This window comes from Rhinolophus sinicus, chromosome X (genome assembly GCF_036562045.2).
Source record: "Rhinolophus sinicus isolate RSC01 chromosome X, ASM3656204v1, whole genome shotgun sequence".
In the NCBI taxonomy this organism is placed as follows: Eukaryota; Metazoa; Chordata; class Mammalia; order Chiroptera; family Rhinolophidae; genus Rhinolophus; species Rhinolophus sinicus.
The window spans coordinates 48,647,860-48,662,014 of record NC_133768.1 but is presented as its reverse complement, the minus strand read 5'-3'; the positions used below and the strand labels follow the sequence as shown (position 1 = coordinate 48,662,014).

Below are 14,155 nucleotides of genomic sequence, written 5' to 3'. Positions count from 1 at the left end.
TGTTGCAGGTGTTAAGCCTTGTCCATACACTCCCAGAGGACCATCACCATAACTTTTTGTAGAGGCTGATACTCCCTTTGCTATAGGTATATGTGTCATTGGATGGTTTAAATAACCCCAAATGGGGAAGAGAAGATGCTGCTCTGCTGGAGGGAGGTGATGGTTTTATAAAATGGATGAACACGCAAGAGACTGCTGGGGTTTATGGTTTATATGGAACACTTAGGGCAAAATGGCATCAGTAGTACGTCTGATATCCATGGGATGATAGAGCATATATATTTTCCCCACTTTGTTTTTTCATGCTTTTCATAATAAAATAATTCTTAGCTTAGAATATGGCAACCCAGAATAATGATTACACTTTCTGCCTTCCTTGCAGTTTGGCAGGGCCATGTAGCTAATTTCTAGCCAAGGGTTGCAATTAGAAAGGATTTCACAATTTCCAGCCATCCCCTTAAAAGAAAAAGTCATGTCTCCCCTTCCCAATTTCCCCAATCCTACTAGCTATAATGTACATGTGGTAAGAAATTGTGCAACATTTAGATTAGGGAAATGCCTAAGAAATGTTGGAGTTACAAGACAGGGACCTGGAAATCTAAATATCTTGCCAAAAAAATCTACCCACTGGCTAAGACTTTTACATGAGAAAACTACATTTCTATCTAGTTTAAGCCACAGTGCTACCATGTTTCCCCGAAATTAAGACCTAGCTGGACAATCAGCTCTAACATGTCTTTTGGAGCAAAAATTAATATAAGACCTGGTCTTATTTTACTATGATATGAGACGGGGTCTTATCTAACATAATATAAGACGGGGTATTATATTAATTTTTGCTCCAAAGGATGCGTTAGAACTGATTGTCCGGCTAGGTCTAATTTTCGAGGAAACACAGTATTAACCACAGCTGAACCCATAACCTAACTAATATAGCTTGTTAGGACACACTCAAAAGAAGAAAGTATGAAATGTCCAAGGGAAAATTTTAGAGAAATCAAGCTACCAAACTAAGAGAAGTATTCAGAGTTCACATAACTAAGACATAGGTCTCAGAAAAATTCCACGATATTTATTTACATAGATGCATTCTAATACTGCTCTAGGAGTACTGTTTAGTGAAACATTTTGACCAAATGTATAAATTCAAGCTGTCAGCAGTGGTATTTTTACATTCAGTGGAGCTTAATGTACTGGATTCTTTCCCATGGGAACCATAATATTTTGGACCAAGGAATCCCTGAACTAAATTCAACATGAATTTTCATCACATTTCTGCGGTAGAAGGAAGGCTCATTTAAGAAAAATAGAGTCAGGTTAATAGATATTTTTATCTAAGTTGGGACTTGTTCAGACTGATCAAAAGAAAATTTTTATTGGAAAATTCCTGTTGGAATTTAGAGTTTGAGGTCGTTACTGAAAAACATGTAAAATTAGTTCTTATTCCTTACACCTTTTTTATCATATGGTGAACAGTTCCTTTAAATGGTACAATAATTTATTAAAATACTTAAAGATGGAATTATATAAGATATACAATGTACTTTAATATAATCTGGCATAAGGAGAGTGTGTGCAGGCATAGAGGAAAGATTGGCCATGTGTTGATGTTGATTGAATCTGACTAATGGGTAAATGAGGGTTCATTATACTAATTATTATACTAATTACTCTTTTTTAGAATATATCCTTATATGCATCTGAGTGAAAACGTTAAACTTATTTAATGACATAGGATACTTCACACCATTTTTAACCAGTATTACTTGTTTTACTTTAAACATGTGTGGGGAGTTTATAGTAAGACCAACTACTTCATGCTCTCATTCCCTGAGCCAAAACTTGGATTTTTATTGTTGTAAGTTGCCTTGTTTATTTTTTCCTCCCTATTAGATTAACATTTAAAATCCATGAAGTATGCTGCTCTTTGTACAAGTTGTGGATATTCGACAGGTTTTAGAAAAGGTTGAAAAAAAATCTCTCCATTATGGGCCAGAATCAAACTTGAAGAGCAAAGATCCTACGTCTGCCTCTCAGCTCTGCTTCTGAAGCTCCTGCAAAAAAAGAATACACTGGGGTCAGGGCAATAGGCCTAATGACAGACATCCCCCCATCTCCAAGAGTACCATATTTCCCAGAATATAAGACCAGGTCTTATATCAATTTTTGCTCCAAAAGACGCATTAGGGCTTATGTTTAGGGGATGTCATTCTGAAAAAATCATGCTAGGGCTTATTTTCCAGTTAGGTCTTATTTTCAGTAGTTGCTCTATTATTCTTTGAAGAAATCCAAGAAGGCAAATATAAGGCTTTAAATAAGGGCTATGCCTATAGATGAATCAGCAGATATATTGTAGGGAGTTAGATGATGAGAACTTAGTCAACAAACAACAGAAGAAATATGGTCTTGGCAAAAAATATGGTCTTGGCAAAATCAAATAAGTGGTTAAGGCTGAGGAAATTCTGTTGAATAAATGGTCTATAAAGTTCAAGAAAGTTACAACTCACTACCTATTCCAAAACACACAACACATTCTTTGATAACTGAGGAATAAGTGAGTTAAAATAGCCACATTTTCTTGACAGTTTATCTCTCCTCCCCTCAAGAAAATATGGTAGTGAAGATAGGTTACTTCGGGGCTGGCTTCAGGGAGGCACAGAGGAAGCATACATACCAGGGGTGCCAAAATAATGTATAGAAGTGGACACTTTGGTCAGTGTTGCTCAAGCCATAGTTCACCATAATCAGAAGTGTCTGGACACTGATGGTAACCATTTTGAGCACTTCTTGTAATTGCAAAAGTCAAATGTGACTTATATTCATCTTTTGTTATTGGTATACATTGAGTATTACAACTGTAATACAGTTTTTTTTTTCTTTTCTTAAAATGTGTATACATTTTTTGGCATCTTCTGTATATGATTTGATGATATTTGAAGTATGGAACAGATCCCATATTTATATCCCATTATTTTCTTCAAGTCTACCAAAACATCATAAATTTCTCCTTAGGAAAGCCTTTACCACTTCCTAGGAAAATCTTTCTGAAGCAGCCCAAATGTGTAATTCCTAACAATACCTGGGCTTCCTGAAAGCAATAGGGGTGTAGCTGGGATGAGGAGGGAGTTGCTAAAGTGCTAAGTAAATAAATGGATGGATGAATTAATGCCAGAGACAATGGTCCTGATTTCACTTTGTTGTTGTTGTTTGTTTGTTTGTTTGTTTGTTTGTTTAAGTAGATATGTTTTGGGAAGAACAGGGGGACAGTAGAGGATGGATTATTTTCCCTGCCAATCCAGAGGAAAAATCAGACTGTCGGTTCTTTACAACCTTCAAGACTAAAGAGAAAACATTTCCCTTGTCACCTTATCTCCTTTTCTACCCACAGATTATACTCCAGAAAATGCAGGGCTTTAAGTCATTCAGATAACCTTGGTCAACAAGTGATGGTGGGGAATAATCTTAATAAGGTATGGATAGTATAGAATTTATCTATAGGAGGAGAGGATGGGGGTGGTGTAGGATGGCGGAAGTGGCTAGTCTTTCCATTTGAGAATGGCATGCACCTCTCCAGGGAGAGAAAGAGTAGAATTTCATAGGACTTTTATCTATGTGTGTAAGAACAAAGATAAAGATCCTCAAGTATATCCATTTGCTTAAAAATTGATAACTAAATACACACTGACTTCTGGAGGCAGAAAAGTGCTATGTAATTACAGAGACCATCTTTATTAAAATGTATATTATAAATTATAAAAGTAAATAAATTCCAAGTGCAACATTTTCACAGTGTCTTGGGAGTAAAAACAAAAAGATGAAATAAAAATGAAGTTGCACAAGAGTTTCACTTATGCACACTTTCAGACCAAGTTTGCTTGATTTGTTGTTCCTATGGTAGATGGCTCGTTTTCGTGGAATTACAGGTTAAAAGAAATAGCTGCTTAACTGTGTGAAAATGAAAACATAAAACATTTGAATATCATAATAATAACAATAGTGAGTATCATAATAACATGGAAGTCACTCCATATTCAAAATCTCTCTTGTTGGAATAATTATGTGTATTTTGTAATCAGAACTCATAACTTTATATAGAAAATGTGAGCTTATTTATCTTGAATTGTACTTTACTGTAGTTAAGTGTGTTTACTTTTTGTTCCCTGATTTTATTGAACCCAGAGAGTGATAGATGGGAGGTTTGGAGAAAAACTTCTCCAAGGAAAGGAGAAGCTCAGATAGAAGGCTGCTGTCTAGATGGCAACTGCAGCAATACTTCTCCCCTAGTTCAGATTTTTCCACGAAAATCAGGTCCTGAGTTAGAAGGGGAAAATCAAAAAGAAAAAGAAAACAAGTAGAGATCTCAGAAACAGATAACCACGCTTGTGGATACATGTCTTTTAACATCTCCATTATAGTAAGCAGTGTAGGTGATCACTTACTATGTGTAATCTGAAAAACAATGCTATAAAACCCACTTTCTTCAAAATATCTTCTCCTCCAGTCTGCTTCAATGTCTTTAATTCCTCCATTAAAAGTTAGTGATTAGCACTTTGAATTAAGGTTTATCCCTAAGGCCTAGAATTCAGATATCCCTGGGCCAATTAATATTAAGCTAATATTAGTCAATAGTACTTCAGTGTGAGTAAATTGATCAGATTAGTGACTAGAAGAACAAAGGAATAGGACAGAAGACAAAACATACTGATGGGGAAGAGGGGTAGGTAAAGTAAATCACAGCACTGAATACAAACCCAGGTGGACAGGCCTGGGGAGAAGGGGTGGTCTTAGCTAAGCAGCATAAGAATACTGAATACCTATTCTCTCCTCAAATGATGTAAATGAGCTGCAAGGGCTTCTGGGCTGCCTAATAAATAGGCTCTAACTTCAACCAAACATTTCTGTTAAAAGTTCAATAATCTCCTAGAAATACTTCCCTCCCCTTTAAAAAAAGATATGTTTAAAGTGAAATTAATATGTTAATAAAATTGAATCACGGGTCTCCCAAAATGAAGTGTAATTCATGCTTATGTAGACAATAGTAAACACATATAGTGTAGACAAGACTCTTCCATTACAAGTACCCACAAAATTATTACTAGTGATCCCATTACAACACTAAATTATATTAAAACACAAATCACTTTAAAGCAAAGAGACCAGATATAGTTACAGTTACCCTTTTTAAAAACACAATTTAACACATCAAAATATGTATCTTACAGTGAATAATTAGGAGATTAATAGATATACTATTGCTAGCAGCACAAAGTCAGTCTTCTAATAGGATGTTATTTTAATAACAAAGTACAAGCAAAATCAACACTTGCCCGGAGAAAACATTAGAAAATTTTCCATTCATCTTAGATATTAGAATCCATTTTGATTTCACCAGTTTTCCCCCAAAACATATTAGTATCATAATCGTGTGCCTAAAACAACTCCTTTCATCTAATTATGGCGGAATCCTTGGTTTATTTCCACATTCTTTCCAGATTAGAAGTACTATGTGTCTTCATTGTATAGCACACACATTTTAGGTAGATTATTTTTTTAAGTTAGAGCTTTTTGCTAAAATATGTTTCAAAGTATTATAAATATGTAAGACTTCATATTTCATTAATATTCATATCCTCAGTCCATTTCCTGAATACTAGTACCAAACAGGTAGCAAACAAGGCATTGTAAGGGTGTTAAACGCTGCCAAAATTTGTCTTCTGCACTTTTTTAAAAGGTGAAAGAATTGTCTTCTCCAGCTGCTGGGATGTAGGCTTTGCAGACCTCAGAATAGTATGACTGGGGCAAAACTGGACCAGACAAATTACTGAAGACTAGGATCCACATGCCTGGCTGCCTCCAAACATTACTCTGACTTGTAAATGTAGCTTGACAGCTGCCACCTAACTTAAAATAAGAAGTACAATGTGGTGAGGCTTTTAAGAGATGTACCCAACTCTACTTCATCTTTTGCTCTGGCCTAAGCTTAGTGATTAGTTAGTGTACTACTTCTTCCATAGGCTCAGAAAATGCAGTAACCTGTCAGAGTACCTCAAAGTCACTCTGGAAGCATAATGAAAACTCCTTTTACTAGGCAGATCCATACATCTCCAAATGTGTTCTTTGGAAATAGTTTAAGAAAACCAAAACTGTGAATGTCACCTATGTGCTGTCTCCTGGACCTATAAAGGCAATTTGGGTCACATTGTATGAACTTTGATAACCTATCTGCCCTGGGTAGATTCAATATGGCAGCTTATACAGTTGTATCAAGGAATTGTATGTGAATCTGTTTCTTGTTCTTATTTTTAACATACCAAAGGCCTAAGTTCAGTTTTTCCTTCTATGAATAGGTGTAACAGATGATGTTTCATATCGACACTGAAATGAAGGGAATAGCTATTTAAGTCTTCAAACCCCAGACTGTAATCACACATGGGAGATAAAAATGGTCCCACGTTTATAACACTTTATTTTCACAGAAAGATATATTGGCCATCCTACTTAAAATACAACCAAAAATATGATGTTGGAATGCAAACTATGATTACCAATATAAGTAGACAACTACATTGCCTCTAAATACTCAGTGTCCATTGTAACAAAACTAAGTGCTAATGATGACCCCAATCTAAATGTCTCTTTGTGTCTTAGGTTCACAGATAAAACAGCTGATTCTAGTTGAGAGAATATGTGTATAGGATGTCACTGAAGTTTTATAGTTCAGGTCTTAAAGACTTGGTAACAAATTACTACACAGACATGTCAACATCAGGGATGGTGGAGTATAACTCCCTAAATAAGTTCTATTATAAAGATGTTAGGTAACATAGAGCATGACTGAAAAGCTGTGGGTACTTCCTGTAACTTCCCAGTAGCTTGGGGTATTGCAAATGTGTTCTAATATATTTGCATTTCAGGCCACATCAAGTTTTTTTTTTAATTATTTTATTTTATTTTTTTAGCGTAATTCAGTTGTCAAGGTAGAAACAATATGGTTGCTCACAAAGGATTTCTCATGGAGTTGGATGCTATCATGCAAATCTTGTCTTGAAAGCCGTCTTCTGAACTCATTGGTGGTGAAATAATATATAACTGGATCAAGGCAAGAATTCAGACTAGCAAGACACAGAGCAACAGAATGAAATATCAGAATCACCCTTCTGGCTAGGCAGCTTTTAATTTTGTTGGACTTGACCAGGAAATCTAAAGGAAAACTAAAATGGTAAGGTGCAAAGCATATTAGGAATACTCCTGCACAGGTTAGGATCATCTTCAAGGCTTTCTTTTTCTCTCCAAGGTCTTGGGTCATAGGATATTTATCTTGCAGTGATAAAACAGCCTTCCAGGTACAATATAGAACTATCAGAAGAGGAGAGACAAACCCGATCAACTCGCCAATGGTCATCATGGCAATAGACTGGGCCAGATTGACATTCCTGGTAGGAAGATCCACAAAACATTTGGCTCTGTTGCCTGGGGTGTCATCACTTGTTCTCAGGAGAGGAAAGAGCAGACAGGCAAGGCAGATGACCAGCCAGCCAGTAATGCTGATGTATAGGTCATATTTCTGTTTGCAGTCATGGAAGCGAAAAGGGTACATGAGAAACCAAAATCGTCGTACACTAATGCAGACCAAGAAGTAGATGCTTGCATACATGTTGACATACTTCAGATAGAAACAGAACATGCATAGGCCAGTCCCAAATGGCCAGTCATGATTCAAGTAGTAAAAGATCCTCAGTGGCAGGGAGAGAACTTGTAGTAAGTCAGCAATGGCTAAGTTTATCATGAATATCACAGCTCGTTTTGTTTCTTTCATATAGCCATAAAATACCCACAAGGCTAATATGTTCCCTATGAAACCTGGCACAAGAATGACAGTGTATGTCACTGCATAGATAAAGTATCGAAAATCTGTATTGTCTCCCTCTGGCCCAGCACATGTGTCATTTGCAGTCATGTTTCTTCCTAAAGAAACTGTCTTTGCCAAATGGTGGTTCAAAACCTAAATTCACAATTAACTGCTCTTCTCAGAGACAGATCATCCATGGGTTAGAGAGAATGAGTATAAAATAACCTCCTTTTTACTGCATCAGTCTGAGCTTCCACACATGATTTTCAAAGAACTATCTGCATGTTTGCTTTGGATTTGTCTATAGTAACTACCTGGAAATCTAGTGTGCAAGCACAGATGACAAGCCGTTATATGTTTCTCTTCTTGTTTACACTGCTATAAGGTCTTCTGAGACATCACAACAGTTGATCCTCTCCCATTTGGATCATGAATATGCCATAAACAAATTCTTCAAGTTCCCATGTGATGATAGTCGTCACTTTACAGGTGTTTCAGAGATGATCAATGGATAGATCAACTTTTCTGGGACTTTTTCAGTTATACGTTGAAAGCTAAAAACTGGGAAACAAAGGTGGAGCTGCAAGTGAAGAAAAAATATTATTATCTGGCATTTTTTGCAAAGAAAAAGAAAAGCCTATGTGTAAATAAATCTATTAGTTTGAATGAAAAGGTCTGATGCAAGTGAGGGTGATAATCCACACTTTTGATAAGACACTTTAGAATCACAGGAAAGTATAGCTAGAAGGAGTCTGAGAGGTAATTGAGCCCCTTGCTACTCAAAGTGTGATTTTGAACCAGCATTACTTGAGAGATTTTGAACCAACATTACTTGAGATTACAGAAGAATCTCCTGCCCCACCTGACACCTACTGAATCATTATCTGCAGTTTAACAATAACCACAAGTGATACTTATGCATAACAACATTTAAGGGGCTCTGACTTAGAGCATTGCTTCAGAAACTTCACTGATTGTTAGACTCTTCTGGGGGAGTTTTTTGTTTTGTTTTGTTTTGAAACTGCTTTCCATAGCTTTCTTAGTGTATCCTCCGGAGATTCTGATTTAATACATAAGGCCCATAATTTGTATTTTTGAAAAGCTCCCCATGTGATTCAGATACAGCCAACGCAGCTTTTGTCCTTGAGCCATAATTTAGGAGCCACTGATTTGGTCCAAATCCTTCCCAGATGTGTAAGAAGAAATGGGCAATCAGCCTCTCTTTAAATACTTCAATTTACATGGGTCATTTAGTCACCTCTCAATTATACAAGACAACAGACCATAGCACCAGTACAGAGAATCAAAATTCCCCAAAAGTTGATTCAGCTGGGTCCATGACTTTTGTTCTGAGGTAAACAAATTTTAGCTTAGGGACCTGGATAGTTGCCTCAAGGCTGCTGAAATCCAGGAGGACTTAACTGACTTTAAAGATATGTGGGAAGAATAAAAATGAAACAGGAATTAGGAAACATCCTGCTTTGGATTATCAAATCCATGTGGATTATCAAATCCATGTGGTTGGAAGTGTGCTTTATTCAGCCCCTGAAGGAATTGTTGTTGTTATTGTTTTGACTCAAGTGCCTGGAAAGTAAAATAGCACTTTTTGTTCAAAGGTATGGTTCTCACTCTAATTAAAAGGCCTGATGAATGATATGAATTATGCATTCAGGTTGAAGAAGTTAAAAACTTGAGATTTCTAAGATAAGTAGAGAGATGGGGTTATAAAATACAGGGAAGCACAACTGTAAAGAGCAACATCAATATTGAAAGTGAGGTTAAAGTTATAGGATTTTCAGCTCCCAAACTGAAATACATTTTTGAAATATTTTCTCAGGTAGTGATTTTGATTAGGTGACAGGAGTAATTAGGTGTCAGATCAAAAAGTCAAAAGCCCTGGGTTTTGAACTTTCTTTTAACTATTTGTATAAAAGGCATTGCCTACTAATGTCACTGATTACACATTAGAAGTTTACAAATATATAACCAGTCGATGTCTACTGAACATTCATTCACCTCTCTTATCACAGCCAGTGACTCTTAAATCTATATCTCATTTGAGTTATAGCTCTCTTTCCAACTATATTTAATACCAGTTCTTTTGGATGTTTCATCATCACCTCAAATTCACCATAAGTATTAAAATGAACTCAACTTGTATATTTACTTAAAATGTGTCATATCTTGTCAAATAATATCATCTCTCTGATAAAAAAATATCCTAATGACTTTTTATCTTAAAGGAAAAATCAAAGTCCTTACAATGGCTTATATCATCCTACATGATCTGACTCCCAGTTACTCCTCTGACCTCACTTCCAGAGATTCTCTCCCTTGAACTCTGCACCAGCACTTTGTCATTTTTGCAGTTAGATGAAAAGACCAGGTACACTACTCCTCAAAGCCTTTGAATTGGTAGTTCCCTGTGCCTGAAATGCTTTAGCGAAGTTATTTTCCTGTTTGACACCCTCATCTCTTTCTGATCTTTACCCAAATGTCACCTTTTTTTGAGGCTTTCACTGATCTTCCTATTTAAAGCACTCCGCCCAGCACTCCCCATCTCCCTTTAGCAATTATTTTATGCATTATCAATCATAACTAACATACTATATATTTTTAGTTATTTATTTTGTTTTTTATATATTTATCTCTAGTAGGATGTAAAGTTTATAAAAACAGGTATTCTTCTGTGTGATTTTTACTTGCTGTATACCAGAACAAATGAATGTACAAGACAAAAAGTAAGTGCTCAGTATTTGGTGAATGAAATAATTTCAGTAAATAAAAAATTATTTGGCTATAAAAATAAACATCTCAAAAAAATTTTTATCTCTCAGACTTCAAACCAGATTCTGCTCTAGACTTCTATATCGCTGTTAAGTTAACCACTATTTTCTCAGGTTATCTCAAACTCTTGGAGACTTTGACTCTTTGAAACTTATTCTCCACTTCCAAACAAGTTCTTATGGGGGTGATAGCATACTATAGGAGAAATAATGCATGTTTGGGTGTCAGAATGACTTGGGTTTAAATTCTTTCTCTTTCAATTAATAGCTGTGTGACTTTGGGTATATTACTAAAACTCTCTGATCCTTGTCTCATTGGTAAAATGAGAATAATCATACCGTGTTTCCCCGAAAATAAGACCTAGCCAGACAGTCATCTATAATGCATTTTTTGGAGCAAAAATTAATATAAGACCCAGTATTATAGTATAGTATAGTATAGTATAGTATAGTATAGTATAGTATAGTATAGTATAGTATAGTATAGATCCGGTCTTATGTTATAGCAAAATAAGACCGGGTCTTATATTAATTTTTGCTCCAAAAGACACATTAGAGTTGATTGTCTGGCTAGGTCTTATTTTTGGGGAAATACGGTAGTATCTAACCAATAGAGTCAGAGTAAGAATTAATTGAGCTGCTGTACGTAATCCATTTAGCATAGTGTCTGGTACATAACAAGTGCTCAATAAACATTAGTTATTACAGCTATTATTATTACAATTTTCTGCAATTGCATTATTTCTCGTAAGTATCAAATTTTTAAAAATTGATTGTTTCTACTCTAGTTCAGGCCCTTACTACTTAATTTGTCTCCCTATCCCTTATCTTTTTCTACTATATTCTACATGATGCTGTCACATATATCTTTTTTTTAAGATGAGCTCTTTAAAAAGCATTAATGAGAAAAAACAAGAGGACCCAGATAAATAAAATTAGAAATGAAAGAGGAGAAGTGACAATGGACACCACAGAAATATGAATATGAGGAAATATTACAAACAATTATACACCAACAAATTGGACAACTAAAGGATATGGATAAATTCCCAGAAGCATACAATCTTCCAAAATTGAATCAAGAAGAAACAGAAAATCTGAACTGATTACTACTCATGAAATCAAATTGGTAATCAAAAAACTACCAACAGGGCCAGCCCGGTGGCTCAGGCGGTTGGAGGTCCATGCTCCCAACTCTGAAGGATGTCAGTTCAATTTTCACATGGGCCAGTGGGCTCTCAACAACAAGGTTGCCAGTTCAACTCATCGAGTCCCGCAAGGGATGGTGGGCTCTGCCCCCTGCAGCTAAGATTGAACACGGTTGGCTCAGTTGGTTGGAGTGCGGGCTCTCAACCACAAGGTTGCCTCCAAGAGATGGTGGGCTGTGCCCCCTGCAACTAACAATGGCAACTGGATCTGGAGATGAGCTGCGCCCTCCAAAACTAAGATTGAAAGGACAACAAGAGACTTCCGGAAAAATGGCTGCGTGAGGTGAGCCTCTGTAAAGCTCCCCCGGAATTTACAAAGAATCGAACAACAAAAACTCCACAAAGGACTCCCTGCACAGCAGACAGGCAACATGAAGAGGCCCACTACCGACTGAAATCACCTACAGGTGGGAGATTCGCGCGAGTGGAGGGAGGAGGAGGAAAGGGAGAAGCGCGCGGAGACGGAGCCGCGCGGGCGCAGGACGCAGACCTAGCTCAGTGCTCCGAGCTTGCTGCTTCCCGGAACTACCGCAGCTGCGGGAGAGGGAAGAACTCGGACTGCTAGGGCTCCGCTAGGGCCCCGCTACGGGCTCCACAGGGCTGAGGGGGCAGCATAAAACACGGCTGAACCCAACGCTCACGGCAGAGACCTCGGAGAAAAGACTGAGGGAAAATGGCTGAAAATGGTGGTTTAAGCCCTCACTGCCGAGCAGAGAACAGAACCTTAGGCACTGAGACTAGCCGTCCCCCTCCCTCCACTCCCAGAGCTCGCCCTGCCCCCACCTGCCCGGTGCTAGAAGCGAAACAGTAGCAGTGTCAGATCAAAACAACAGAAAATTTGCTGTTTTGAGAACTGTGGACCGCAAACACAAATTCACAGCCCAACTAGTTCCAGCAAAGGGGAGAGACCTGTGGAAGCAGGACCGGCTGTGGTGGTGGTCGCCGCCATTGCTCTGGGCCACCTCTCACAACTCACCCCGCCCCTGACCCCACCTATCTGGGCGGATCCCTGCAGGAGTAAACAGAACTGCTGAAATATACGGGCTCTGAATCAGGAGCTGGAAGAGCTTTGGAACATCAAAAGCTCTCCGCATACCCCCGGGACACTGCGCCCTGTGACCTAGACGAACTATAAATAGAGGAGAAGCCCGTCTCCCAGGGAATCCCTCCATTGTGTGAGAAGTTGGAATAGTGCAGAGAAAACAGCACTACCGTGTGGAAGAAGAAAAATAAGTTGCAGTTGGAGAAATAATAAAACATTCTACCAACAAGAACTGGCAAACAAAAGAAAGACCGCTTTCTATCAACCTGTTGCAGAGTCACTCCTGTAGATGTCTAGGAAGAGAAATAGTAAATCAGTAATCGCCATGAATAACCAAGGCAACAAGATAGCTCAGAAAGAAAGTGAAAAATCTCCAGAGAAAGGACTTAAAGATACAGAAATATGTGACTTAAATGACAGAGAATTCAAGATTGCAGTTCTGAAAAAACTCAACGAGATACAAGAAAACACAGATAGACAGTTAAATGAACTCAGAAACTCAACCAAAGAACAGTATGAGCATTTTACGAAACAGATTGAAATCTTAAAAAAGAACCAAATAGAATTTCTGGAGATTAAGAACTCAAAAGAAGAAATTAAGAATGAAATAACCAGCTTAGGTAGTAGAGTTGACCAGATGGAGCAAAGAATCAGTGACATCGAAGATAGAAACCTGGAAATGACACAAATTGAAGAAGAAAGAGACTTGAGACTTAAAAGAAATGAAAGAACTCTACAAGAACTTTCTGACTCCATCAGAAAGAGCAATATAAGAATAATGGGCATACCAGAAGGAGAAGAAAGAGAGAAGGGAACAGAGAATATATTCAAACAAATTGTCGATGAGAACTTCCCAAATTTGTGGACAGAACTGGACCCTCGAATCCAAGAAGCAAATAGAACACCTAGTTACCTCAATCCCAACAGACCTTCTCCAAGGCACATTGTATTGAAGCTGTCTAAAATCAACGACAAAGAAAGAATCCTCAAGGCAGCCAGGGAAAAGAAGACGGTAACTTACAAAGGAAAGCCCATTAGATTATCATCAGATTTTTCAGCAGAAACTCTACAAGCCAGGAGGAGTGGAACCAAATATTCAAACTATTGAAAGAGAGAAACCATAAGCCAAGAATAATATATCCAGCAAAGATATCCTTTAGAAATGAAGGAGGAATAAAGACCTTTCCAGATATACAGAAGCTGAGGGAATTTTCTAATACACGACCTGCATTACAAGAAATACTAACGGAGGCTATTCGACCACCATCAA

General features: G+C 37.5%; 1 protein-coding gene across 13 annotated transcripts in view; it reads right to left on the bottom strand.

Annotated features, from left to right (window-relative positions):
• Positions 1–1,050: 1,050 nt before the first annotated feature.
• GPR174 (G protein-coupled receptor 174) overlaps positions 1,051–14,155 on the bottom strand; it is a 72,119-nt gene continuing 59,014 nt past the window's right edge. For 11 of the 13 annotated variants that reach the window (XM_074323677.1, XM_019717532.2, XM_074323679.1 and 8 more), the window contains one exon: positions 2,067–8,429. In XM_074323677.1, the coding sequence (XP_074179778.1) occupies positions 6,956–7,957 (1,002 nt within the window). In that variant the 5' untranslated portion in view covers positions 7,958–8,429 and the 3' untranslated portion in view covers positions 2,067–6,955. The other 2 variants (XR_002136321.2, XR_012493341.1) reach the window with 2 other exon arrangements.